This window comes from Mastigoproctus giganteus, chromosome 3 (assembly GCF_048544385.1).
Source record: "Mastigoproctus giganteus isolate SK-2022 chromosome 3, ASM4854438v1, whole genome shotgun sequence".
Taxonomy (NCBI): Eukaryota; Metazoa; Arthropoda; class Arachnida; order Uropygi; family Thelyphonidae; genus Mastigoproctus; species Mastigoproctus giganteus.
The window spans coordinates 93,487,313-93,501,338 of record NC_143577.1 but is presented as its reverse complement, the minus strand read 5'-3'; the positions used below and the strand labels follow the sequence as shown (position 1 = coordinate 93,501,338).

Below are 14,026 nucleotides of genomic sequence, written 5' to 3'. Positions count from 1 at the left end.
TATATCCAACTGGGATCTATTTAATGTCTCGGAGGAGGAGGAGTTAACTCAAGAGCTTCAAAGTCAAAATGTCATTGCTGTGAAAAGAATTATGGTTAAAAAAAGAAAATACACTCACCCCTACAAGGAATCTTATTCTAACCTTTAACATGCCAAATCTACCACCATTGATAAAAGCAGTCTATCTACTTTGTCGTATTAGACCCTACATCCCTAATCCATTGAGATGTTATAAGTGCCAAAAGTATGGCCACTCTCAAATGGCATGCAGAGGAAACCAAGTTTGCCCCAATTGTGGTTCCTCTGATCACACTCAAAGTGATTGCTCAGCAAAAGAAATGACTTGCCCAAACTGTAAAGGCAACCATCCTGCTTAATCGACATGCAACAAATGGAAAACTGAAAAGAAGATTGTGAAATATAAGATCGAAAATAAAGGAAAGAAATTGCTCCCAGTATGACTAAGCGTACATATGCCAATATTTCGCAAAAATATCAATCAGTGGCCACCCAAACTGATGTTACGGTCCCTTCAAACACTTCAATCTCTGACTGGGCTTGGACTGTTCTCTTGCAGCAACAGCCCAATATCCCTAAGCAGTTGAACTAGGTAAGTAATACTGCACTTAACAGTACCAGCTACATCTCCTTCTCCTCCCTCAGTGATTGCTTCTACATCGAATAACCAAAGCTCACATTTAAAAAAGAACATCCAAGAAACATCTGTGGATGCAATTGACTTGTCCAGACAAGAAGAACCGATCTTAGAATTATGTGCGGAAGAAAATACAGACACTTGTCGGCCATTCTTCTCCAAAAAAGACAAACCAAAGCCTGAATGCCATAAGCCAGGCCCATTAAAGAAACAGTCAGATACAGCTTCTTCTACAAAACACCAGTAATGCCTTCCATTCTACAATGGAATTGTAGAGGATATCATAGCAACCTTAATGATATTCAAGTGTTAATTAGCCACTACTCTCCAGTTGGTTTCTATCTACAAGAAACCTACCAAACATCTCAAATTTCTACCAACATAAAGAACTATTCTATCTATCGACAAGATTGTAATACTTAAAACGCAGCATTTTGGTCAGTGCAAAGATCCCGACCAAACAAATAGTTTTGCAAACTGATATTGAAGTTGTTGCCATACGTTTGATAGTCCAGATTTTGTTAACATAAGTATCAATCTATCTCCCACCAAGTCATACCTTCTCTTACCAAGATCTTGAAAATCTTCTAATGCGGTTACCTTCCCCTGTCTGTCTCTTCGGGGATTTCAATGGCCACCATCCCTTATGGGGATCGACTAAATTAGATAGACATGGCCAACTAATTGAAACCTTTCTGGAGAAGCAAATCTGTTCTTAATACTGGTGCACCCACTCTTATACAGTTACCAACTGGACAAACTTCTGCAATCGATCTATCAATATGCTCCCCGATTCTGTTTCCAATCATGGAATGGTCTGCTCTGGATGATCTCATGGGAAGTGACCAATTGTTTGTGAGCTGCTCACTACCCAACTACCATTATCACAACCCTGTAGGAAATGGAAATTCTCTCAAGCCAACTGGGTAAAATTTCAATCAGCTATCAGTCTGGATGATAATTTTATACAAACGCAGCCGATAGATGAAACCACAGATTATATCACATCACACGTATTATCTGCAGCTAAATGCTCAATTCCATTGTTGAATCCTTCTTCCCGGTGCCACATAGTTATTGGTGGAATGAAGAATGCACAAAAACAAAAAAACAAAGAAGTTAAAAAATAAAGCATGGAATTCTTTTCATAATTCTCCAAATGGTTAATCTTATTAACTACAAGAAGCCAAGGATAAAAACACTTCTCACACAAAAACAAGCCAAAAAGAATTCCTGGATTTGGTTTGCCTCTACCGTAAACAAAAACACTTAATTCCAGGTTAATGTGGAAGAAAATTAGGCAGATATCAGGCAAATTTCTAACCACCCGTTCCCCGCCAACTGGGCTAGCCAGGTGAGTAAAGTGCCTGCTTGGCAACCCAAAGGTCGCGGGTTCAAATCCCGCCTTGGGTTTGGATCAAAGTACTGCAAAAACCTTGGAAGGTGCATTATGGCCACAGAAGCCAATGTGCCAATAACTACCAAAAAAAAAAAAAAAAAAACCACCCGTTCCCTAATTCTTTCGTGGAATGGACAAGAGATCTCTGCTCCTGAGGACATTACAAATGCCTTGACCAAAACCTTTGTCCAAGTTTCAGCGGCATCAACTTACTCTCTGGATTTCCAGAAAATTAAGACAATGTTTGAACAGCGATCCATCAACTTTCGAACCTCTGTACTCCTTCCATATAATCAGCCACTTCAATATTCTGAACTACTTCATGCTATCAAAACAACATGCAATAGTGCCTCTGGGCCAGCCAGACAGAATATATTATATCATGTTACAACATCTTGAAGAAAAAAATTTAAAAATACTGCTGGTCTTCTATAACAGAATCTTTCTTGAAAACCTCTACCCCACCTCTTGGCACCATTCCACGATTCTGGCCTTTTTGAAAGCTGGAAAAGATCCTACCAGTCTGTAATAATACAGTTACAGACCAATTTCCCCTTTCCAGTTGCCTTGGCAAATTACTTGAAAAAATAATCTGTATTCGACTTGTTTGGATCATAGAAACGCAACGTTTTCTGAGTAATAATCAGCATGGATTTTGCCAGAACAGGTCCTCCTTAGATCTCATGATCAAAGCTGAGGCTGCAATTTGTAATGCCTTTGTTAAAAATGAACATCTTGTTATGGTTTTCATAGACATAGGGATGTTTGACACTACCTGGCATCATGGCATTCTCAGTGACCTCCATGCTCTTGGTCTACAAGGCAACCTGCCTATATTCATCATGAACTTCCTCCAGAATTGTTCGTTTCAAGTTCGATACCACAACTCGCTTTCTATGAAATTTTTACAGGAAGGAGTACCACAAGGGTCTGTACTGAGTGCAACTCTTTTTGCCCTTAGAATTGATTCCATCACAAAAGAACTTCCAAATACTGTTCAGACCTACCTTTATGCTGACGATCTCTCTATTTCTTGCCATTCTCAGAACATGAGATCCGTTGAACGGCAATTGCAGATATCTCTGAATAAAGTCCAAAGGTGGGCAATGGCTATCGTCTGTCATAGCAGAAAACCGTTGCAATTCACTTTTGCAATCAACGTAAATTGCATACAGATCCTGAGCTTCGGATGTCAAACTCTGCCATTCCAGTGACTGACAAGGTCAAATTCTTGGGATTAATCCTTGACAGGAAGTTAAATTTCTTTAAGCACATTAAATTTGTGCATACTACCTGTCTCAAAAAGCTGAATATATTAAAAGCTTTATCTGCCCTGTCTTGGGGAGTAGACCGAACATCTTTGCTACTCCTATATAGAGAATTGATCAGAACCCATTTGGATTATGTTGCTCCAATCTATGATTCTGCCCGAAAGAGTACACTCCACTGGCTGGAACTTGTACAGCATAGTGCATTGAGGATTGCCCTTGGTGCTTTCAGGACATCTCCTACCCATTGTTTATATATTGAAGCTCATGAGCCTCCTCTTTGCCTCCGCAAGAAAACTCTACTTCTTAAGTATGCAGCCCGAGTACAAAGTTGCTGTCAGCATCCTGTTGAGCCATACCTCTTTAATCCACCACTGCAAAACCTTTATAGAAATAAACCCAGTAAAATAAAACCAGCAAGGTTACACCTTATTGAATTACTGCAGAGTTGGAATGTTTCTATTTTCAACAGGCAACAATTAATGAATTACTCCCAACCTCCTTGGACTCCCCCTCCTCAGTTATCTTTCGATACTTATCTTCACAAGTGGGGGAAAGAATTGTCTACCAACACTCAATGTGAAACAACTCCATGCAAGCCATATTCAGAAATATGCTGATTTTTTGCCAATATATACTGATGGCTCCAAATCATATTCAGCCATTGGAGCAGCGGCAGTATTTCCCTCTACTATCATTTCGGCTGCCCTTCCACCTGAGTATAGCAGCTTCTCTGCAGAACTTCATGCAATAAAATTACCTTTAGACAACCTGAATCTCTGCCCACCTCTAAAATACATTCTATACACAGACTCTCTCAGCTCAATTATAGCAATGCAAAACTCTTCCTTCATGGTTCACCCTGTGTTAAATCAAATTAGAAGACCCCTATTACAAATTGAAGAATCTCATCAATCGTTGACCTTTTGTTGGATCCCAGACATTTGGGGATAAAGGGGAACGAACTTGCTTATCAAACTGCTAAAAATCCATCAACTTTTGATTTAACCTCTGTTCCAGTTCCATTTTCAGTCTCTGACTACAGTTGTATCATACAAACAGCAATCTTGCGCAGTAGAAAGAGCTATGGCACATCCAAACCAATAATAAACTCTACCAGTTGAAACACGATCCAAAGCGTTGGCACTCTAGCACCAAAACAGTGCGAAGAGAAGAAGTGGTACTTGCACAGCACAAATCGGACATAGATATCTGGCTCGCCTCCATCTACTCACAGGCAAAAATCCTCCTCAGTGTTGGCCATACTGTTCAGAAAATTTAAGTCAAACATATTCTGATTGACTGACTGCCCTCACTATCAACAGGACAGAACATCTGTCATGTCTTCCCCAAGAAATCTACAAGTAATAAATTTTATTACTTGTAGTAATAAAATTTAAGTAACAAAATAAATTTTGTTACTTAAATTTTATGTTTAGCATTTTTCTGAGAATATGCGCATTATAGCCACAGCAGCTTATGCACCGTTAAACTCCCATAACACACACACACACACACACACACAGAACATGCAAGTTTAAGAATATAGCTTTCATTTGTATTGGGTATGCTTTATACACTCTCTAGACTTTACATTATTAATTATGCATTTTGAATGCATTCAAAATATTGTTTACCTTAATTTGAGTTTTATTTATTGATTACTTTTAAACAGTAAAGAAATTGTATTATTAACTATACTGATCACTGTATGTATTTTATTAAAATAAAAATAAAAACAGAATTAAGGCAAAGACCGTGAAATTCTCTCTTCCCCCCCCCCTCCCTTTCACTCCAGGATAGTTCCAGAAAACATGGCACAGAATTGCAAAAGGAGTGGAACAATGCATCCAATTTGTCATGCCAAGAATTGCTTCCTCCAGTTGAAGTACAAAGTGGTAAGAATCCAAACTTGATTCAGAACACAGTTCAGAATATTAGTGAAAATATTTTAACATTTAACCTTGTGAATGTTAACCCAGTGGTGTCAAGGCACCTGACAATGCCCTCAAAAATGCTTTCACATCAATGATTAAAAATCTGAAATTTATAGGAAAACTTTTACAGCAATAATTTCTGAAGTGACTTTTTTACAGTTTTTGCACAAAAATTGTGTGCAGGAACCTGTCAGATGTCCCACCATCATTTTTGCTACTACAGCCACTCCCTAATTTATGTAAGGGTTGTATTCCGCAGAACTCTACATAAGTCAGAATTTCCCTGAAGGTTTACAACACACTCAACTATGCGCACTGAATTTGATTGAAGCAAAAAAGAAATGTTTGATGAACATGTAAATAGAATTATTAATCCAATTTTTTTTTATCTCATTCAAAGGTTTACAAAAGTGCAGTTACAAAAATTTTACTTTAACGTTGTGGAAACCAGCGCCATGCTTGAACGTATTAAGCCACCCGTTGCTTGCCATGAACTTGGCTTGGGGTTTGCAATACTTATCCTTAATATCTTCCTAAATACTTCTTGCTTTTGTTCGAATGGCTGTTAGACTCAGATGCACTTGCTTCTGAATCTGATTTTCCATCCATATTATTTATAGCTTTACCATCTTCGATATAGCACCTGAATGCTGTTTTGTGATCACTGCTGATCTTAAATGCATTGATCCTTTAACATCTTCTATTATACGTGCACTGTCCTTTAAAATGTATTCACTGTTGAAGTAGTAAGACTTAATTCCCGTGCAATAGATGACACACTTTGTCATTCTTGTTACTTCTTAATCATTTTCATCTTCATTTCTAAATCAATTTTGTTTCTTTTCCTAGCTCTGCCACCACTTGCACTTTCCGTTGGTCTCTTTCCCTTCAGACAACCTGAATCTCTACCCATCTCTAAAATACATTCTATGCAGGGACTTGTAATAAGTAAATAGGAATGAAGAGAAGATTCTGAAAATTTATTTATGTTTTTTATATGATTGAAGATTTCAGTGAAGGGGAAACACGTTTCACCATAATAACATAAAAATCCACACAATTCTAGTTATCAGTATTATCACAAATGCAATAAGATAGTTTACTACCCGTTTATAATAGATTTCACTAACAGAAAAGCCCAATAAACCAGAAAGTGCAAATTGCTTTTTATTGTTTTGTGGTCATGACCTCCAGAAATGTGCTTTAGAAAAATATCACAAAGGCATTCAAAATAGATTCTTATAATGGACCAGATGATAACAATGAAAGTGTCATTTCTCCAGCTCGACCTGTTTTTATTTCTTCGGCTAAATTCTTTCAATCATTTCAAAATTTTTCTCTTTCTGTATTTTAAAAGGTGGCAATTACTGCTGAACAATAAAATTACCATTTAAATAGCTCACTGCCTGTTATTGTTTTAATTTTTTTTTTACATAATTTTACTGTTTCTTACCCTAAAACTGCTAAATTCCTAGTTTGTTTTAGTGAATACCTTTCAAATTACCTTTTTTTTTTTCAAAATGTTAAAATGTTTTGAAAAAATGTTTTTTTCAAAATTGTATTATCGTTTTTTTCAAAATGATAATACAAATGTTAAAATTTTATTGTTATTCTAATTATAAAGATGTTTTTTACATATGTTGTCTAAATTGTCCGTTGTGTTAAAACTACACCTTTATCTTAAATTTTGTGGTATGTTTTTACATTATCATCTATTTCTACTATTGACCTTGAATAAAAACTTGAACTGTTTTGAACTTCTATGGATAATATTGAACTCTTGGGTCAGTAGTGAACTCTGTTGACCCAAAATATTCGGTCATAAATTGACTGTTTTTCTTGTCATGAACTGTTTTCGCTGACTAACACTGTCATTGATGCGATGTAATATAAATACTTTTATTTGAACTGATTTTTTGCAACCAGAGGAGTAGGTTCTATCTTTAACTATTTGAGGATATATTTCTCAAAATATACTTGGTTTTTTTTTTAATTCAATGAAATCCAAATTAAATAAAATTTTTTTTTTTTTTGAAGCATATATATTTACTTATTAATTGTTTGAACTGTGAAATGGTTCAATGTATGTTTTGCCTACTGACAAAGTATTCTTATTCTTTTTTAATATTTTAATTAGATGTTTTATTATTATTTCTCATTGTATGCGTGTGTGCACTCGCTGATGCTATATAAGCTTGCTTTCTTCTGATATGTCTTCATCGATATCATTGATAAATATAGAAAATAACAATGGGCCCAACACTGTTTAATCTCACCCTTAACATTCCCCAGAATCATTCAGAATAAATCCTTGTTTCTGATTTTAACATGATGTTTAATATAGCAGAAGAACTCTTTATTGCATACAAAAGGCATACTCCATACATATTACCGTTCACTGCTACAAGCCAGGGTTAGCCTGTTTTTAATAGCTTGTTTTTAATAAGTTATATTTGTCTCCATACTGATGTAATAGTTTACAGTTACTTTGTCATTGAAAGATGAAATAATTGATCCCCTTATTTATGTATGTTTTTTCAACATATTTAGTTTCATCCTTTTTTTGGAAAGTTAATAAAAATTTAAGCAGATCAACAGATAAATTTTGTAAAAACTGCATTTATTAATAAATAAATGCATTTATATTACCATAATATTGCTAACTCTTGATAATTTGATTCGTGAACCATACTGGGGTAGCATGTGAAATGTTAACACATTTAAATTTTTCCTAAGCAATTCATTTATTCATTAATTTTTGCAAATACAGTGTATTCCGGTTATTTGGGACACATCGGGACTAGTGCATTTTGGCCCAATTAAGCAGCTGCCTCAATTATCCGAAGTTTCATGTAAAAAGTTAAAAATACAATGGACCACCACTTTACAATTGGTTCACTGTACAATCGTTAGGATGGACTCACCATAGTAAAGTACGTTCACTATACGATGGGTAGTAAGTGCCGGTCATTGTGATTATGTTTGTGAATTGAATTTTAATTCTATTAAACAGCGATCGTAATTAACGAAAATAGGAGGAATATTATCCACAGGCTATAAAAGTAAAGATATGTTAATCACAAATTTACCCTTTATTACCATACCAATTAAAAAATTAAATGATAACGTGGAAATCGGAATAATTAATACGTACTGTAATATGTACATACTAACTAGTTGACATTTCTGTTCACTGACATTTGTGGGTGGGGGTTAAAATTTAAAACAGTAAAAAGATAAGCAAACAATCAGTAACAAAGAACACGATACACTCAAGTGAGAACAGAGTTTAAAGTTATGAAGCTTTAAAAATAGGAATGAAGAGAAGATTCTGAAAATTAATTTTTTTATATGATTGAAGATTCCATGGAAGTGTAAACACATTTCACCATAATAACCCACAGAATTCCAGCTGTTGGTATTATCGCGAATTCAATAAGATCGAGTTTACTATTCATTTATTATAGATTGCACTAACAGAAAACCCAATAAACAGGTGACTGCTAATTGTTTTATGGTTGTGACCTCCAGAAATCTGACCGAACCATGTGGTACAGTCCGAGACAATCGTAGGGTAATCTCCAGTGCTGCAGTCTCCTGCTCCAATTAAACGCCATGTTGTCCCAATTAAGCAAAGTAAACCCTGGCTATTTTCTCGATTGGGTTCTGTTTTTTAAAGATTTGCCCCAAATAAACAGCTGCCCCAATTAACCGGTAGCCCAAATAACTGGAATCCACTGTATTATGAATTTTCATGCTCACCCTTAGAAAACGTTATTTTGTCATGTGTTCAATTCATCCACCATTTTGACAAACACATTCCTGTAGACATACACCAATGTTTGTAACCAGTGCTTTTTTTGGGATGGTACACAATGGTATGGCATACCGGCACCTTTATTAACAGTGACGTCTGACATTTTGAAATTTGTAATATTCCGTAAATTTTTTTCACATGTTTACCTTTGCTATTCAAATAAGCTTAAAGTTATTTAACTAAATTTGCATTTTTCACTGTCTATTGTTAAGATATTTTCTATATAAAACTTTATAACCATTTTTTAGAATTCTAAATTACCTAGAGTTATCAGGTTTTCCTTAAAAAAAAAAAAAAAAAAAAAAAAAAAGGGGGGGGGAATATTTTTGTCAATAAAATTAATTTTAAAAAATACAAAAAAATTCAAATTGTTTGATATTTTAATTGTGCTTATTTTGAAATTTTTCCCTTTTTAACAATTGTTTATCCTGTTTTGCATACTGAAGGAACTCTTTACATTTAAAAGAGAAATTCATTGCAATCTGCAACTCTGCCTTGATTAATTCTCGGGTACATCTGTCCACTTCAATTTCATTAGCGAAAACACCCTTTCTACAACAGCATTTGAGCCAGGAATACTTAACAAATATCCTACAATTCTACTGATATTGGGTACATTTTCCTTAGGAACTTTGGGGAAAAAAATCAAGCCACTTGTGCACATCACTTGTTGTTATTTTGGTTTTTAGGATTAGCAACTAAGGCCATATTGCTCCAGGGATATGCAGAGGTAATTCTCTGACCTTTCCGAGGCGCCTCTGTAGCCAGGTGGGAAGGAGCAGCAGTGCATAGCGCACACACACACACTTCTTGATTAGACCAGGGTTCGAGCCCTTCGCCACCAAATACGGAGGATGCGGAAAGGTCAGGGAATGACCACCACATATCCTGGAGCAATATGGCCTTAGTTGCTAATGCTCCTAAAAAACCAAATAACAACAATAACAACTGACCTTTCTGTATTTGGTGGCAACAGGCTCGAACCCCGGTCTAATCAAGAAGCGTGTGCTACGCACTGCTGCTCTTCTTGCCCACCTGGCTACGGAGGCGCCGCACATCACTTCCTGTACGCTTGACACTTTCCAGCAACTTCAGCATACCTTCACAAAACTCTACATACAACTCATCTAGATTTACACATTCTTGGAGTTGAAAATATCAATTGCTGTTTCAAAATCTTGATACTTATTTTTCTCACTGAGTCATAGTTTTGTCTAGGTATTGCAATAGATTTGAATAAAAATCACAACATTCATCAACAATCTTTTATATTTAAAATTTAGCGCACAATGTAATCCTTCTCCCACACAATGGACAATGAAAGTGAAAGAACAATATATTCTACAACTTCTACCACCTTTCTCATGGTAGGCAATTGTTGCCAACAGTTTTTGAATAGTTGCAGCATCTGGTTGTGTTAGCAACCAACTTTTAACTATATTTACCGGGACATATAAAACATGATTTTCATCATAAAAAGAAAAAAAAAAAAAAAAAAGGAAGAAATCTACTTACAGGCAAATTAAAAACGTAAACAGTAAAATAAACCAAAAAAACATAGGATGTGGCAACCCTAGTCGGAAATCTGTTTAATGAACTCCTTTTATAGCGAATTATTTTGAATTCCCCGTGGAAGTGTAGAGTAGGAGACCAGCGGAATTACTTAGCAAGTACAGGTCACTGTTGAAAAAAAGCCGTGAATTAGGGTTGAATTTGAAAGTGTCTGCAATTCTGCCTAGACACGATAGGAGGGAGTATATGATGAGAGCCTTGTCGATCAATTCGGCCCTGGAGGGATTGTGCAAGGCTCAAGGGGTAGAATTTTTTTCAGCCTGGACTGTACTTGTTAACAGGAGAGATTGCTTCTACAGGGATGGGATACACTTAAATAGAAAGGGTGCAAGAATTTTTACTGATGCTGTCAAGGCAGTGTTAGGTGGGTCGGAAAACTGCTAGTTGGGGGGATACAAGGACTAATAGATTAACAGTAGCCACTGGCAGAGGTGGAACTGATTCTTGCACTGCTTCTATTGAAATGAGCAGAAGCCTGAAAAACAAGATGCAGGATATTTCAGAGACTGCTGGAAGTCATTGCGGTACAAGTAAACACATGGGTTGTGTTAGGGTAGCTAAGAATAGAAACAGGTGCATGTATACCTGCGTGTACACCAATGCTAGGAGTTTGGTAAATAAATTTGATGAATTTGAGGTATTGCTCAAAACATCAAAGGCAGATATTGTTGGGATATCAGAGACGTGGTGTCACACAGATATAAGGAATGCGGAACTGGAATTTGGGGAATACAATGGGTACAGAAAGGATAGACAGGACAGGAGGGGAGGAGGGGTTATGCTATTAGTTAAGAAACACAAAATCCAAGGAAGTGAAGCCAGTCGACATCGATGGACAGGGCAGTGTCGAGTCAGTTTGGTCTGACATAAGCATAGGGAAATCAAAATTGAGAGTAGGAGTGTGCTATAGGCGTAATGACTCTGATGAGTATAATAAGATATTGTACAGGGAAATAGAGTGGGCCAGTAAATAAGAGAGTCTTCTAATGGGGGATTTTAATTTCTCAGATATTGACTGGAATTTGTGGATTGGTCATTCGCATACTAGCAATGCTTTTGTGGATTTATTGGATGATTGCTTTCTACATCAGCATGTTCGTGAGGCAACAAGAGGGAGCAATACTCTTGATCTGATTATCAGTAGTGATTCTTCATGCATTAAGAATCTGCAGATAAATGAACCACTAGGTGGCAGTGAACACAGTGTGTTGAAGTGGGATTTACTCAAGGAGGTAACTACCATCAGAGGTAAAGGGAAGGGTTTTTGTTTTCGTAAAGGTGACTATGATGGTCTGAGACAGTATTTAAATTCTATACAGTGGGACCAACTGATGATGTTACCAACAGCAAACTCAAAATGGGAAGCATTCAAGGAACTAATCTTGGAGGCTACCAGGTTTTACATACCAACTAAGAAATATTGTTCAAGGTTTAGGCCTAAATGGTTGTCAGATGAACTAATGAGACATGTGGCAGAGAAGAAAAATGCATGGGATACATACAAATTAATGGGTGACATGGAAGCCTATGATAGATATAAGTTGGTCTGTAACCAAGTCACAAAGGAGATTAGGCAGGCAAAGGCAGACTACGAAAAATCCTTGGCAAAGGATGCAAAGAAAAACAGAAAGGAGTTCTTTACCTATTTAAACTCAAGAAGGAAAGGGATGAATCAGATTGGTCCACTGGATATTGATGTTTCAACAGTTGAGGATCATGCTCAGGTGGCTAACAATCTAAACGAGTATTTTGCATCTACATTCACGCACGAGGTGTTATACAGGAAGGAGAATGATGTAGGTAAAGTAAACATTGGCAGTGAGCTGGATGATTTTGTAATAACTGAGAGGAAAGTGGAGGAGAGATTGTTGAGGATAAACATAAAAAAAGCACCTGGGGTGGATGGGATCTATCCAGTTATATTAAAGGAGGCAGCAAAGGAAGTAAGCAAACCCCTAGCCATAATTATGAGAGCTTCTTTGGACTCAGGGGAGGTACCCATAGACTGGAGATGTGCAAGTGTAACCCCAATTCACAAAGGAGGATCAAAGGCTGACACAAGTAATTATAGACCTGTTAGTTTAACTTCTGTTCCAGGTAAATTAACGGAGGCACTGGTTAAAGAAACACTGCAGGATCATCTAGACAAGAATTCAGTTATAGCTCAGACGCAGCATGGTTTTGTTAAGGGCAGGTCTTGCCTGACCAATTTGATTGGATACTATGATGTAGTCACAAAAGAACTGGATGCAGGGAATAACTTTGATATTATATATTTGGATCTTAGAAAGGCTTTTGATACTGTTGCACATGGAAGACTGCTGCACAAATTGGAGCAATGTGGCATTGGAGGCAAATTGCTGCTATGGATAAGGGGATGGTTGAGTGGCAGAAGACAGAGAGTGGTAATCAATGGACACTGCTCAACGTGGACTAATGTTATTAGTGGAGTTCCTCAGAGTTCAGTGTTGGGTCTGTTGTTTTCTGTGTTTATGAATGATATTGATGATGGGATATCAAGTTTAATGTCCAAGTTTGCAGATGATACAAAGGTTGGCAGGGTTGTTAAGGACACTACTGACGCTATGCTGCTGCAACAGGATCTGGAAAGGTTGAACAGATGGGCTGAGAGGTGGCAAATGAAGTTTAACATTGACAAATGTAAAGTACTACATATGGGAAACAGTAACCCCAGAGCAACGTATCAACTCTGCGGTACTACACTGACAGTGGTGGAGAATGAAAAGGACCTGGGGGTAATCGTGCAGGCAGATATGAAGTTCTCTGAGCAGTGCAGACGAGCTGCAAGAGTAGCTCATGGTGTATTGTCAATGATATATAGGAATTTTTCTAGCAGGGATAAGGAGGTGATTATTCCCTTGTATAAGGCAATGGTCAGGCCACACCTAGAATACTGTATACAGGCCTGGAGGCCTCATTTCAAGAAGGATGTAGAGCTGCTGGAACGAGTACAGAGAAGGGCAACTAGATTGGTGAATGGGACAAAGGGGTGCTCTTACGGAGAAAGGCTTAAGTTTTGCGAATTACAGTGTCTGGAAACTAGGCACCAGCGAGGTGATCTGATAGAGGTGTACAAAGCCTTGAATGGTTTGAGCATGCTCAATGCTGATATGATTCTTCCTCTTGCTCAGAATAATCACCTGAGAGGGCATAAATTCAAATTGAGGAAAGACAGATGTAGGATAGATGTGCGGAAATTTGCCTTTAGCCAGCGGGTGGTTGGTGGGTGGAACAGACTTCCATCCCTTGTCGTAGAAGTTGATAGCCTAAATAAGTTTAAGGCTCAGCTGGACAGGTATTTCGAACGGACAGAGGGGTGAAGTGGAAGTGGTTATTTTTATTTATTTATGTTACTTT

At 37.1% G+C, this 14,026-nt stretch overlaps 1 protein-coding gene across 1 annotated transcript in view; it reads left to right on the top strand.

The window, feature by feature from the left end:
* LOC150088157 (protein bicaudal C homolog 1-like) overlaps positions 1–14,026 on the top strand; it is a 392,222-nt gene that overhangs the window by 317,758 nt on the left and 60,438 nt on the right. The window contains exon 16 of the mRNA XM_090370592.1: positions 5,121–5,220. Within this exon, the coding sequence (XP_090226718.1) occupies positions 5,121–5,220 (100 nt within the window). The remainder of the gene's footprint in view (positions 1–5,120; positions 5,221–14,026) is intronic.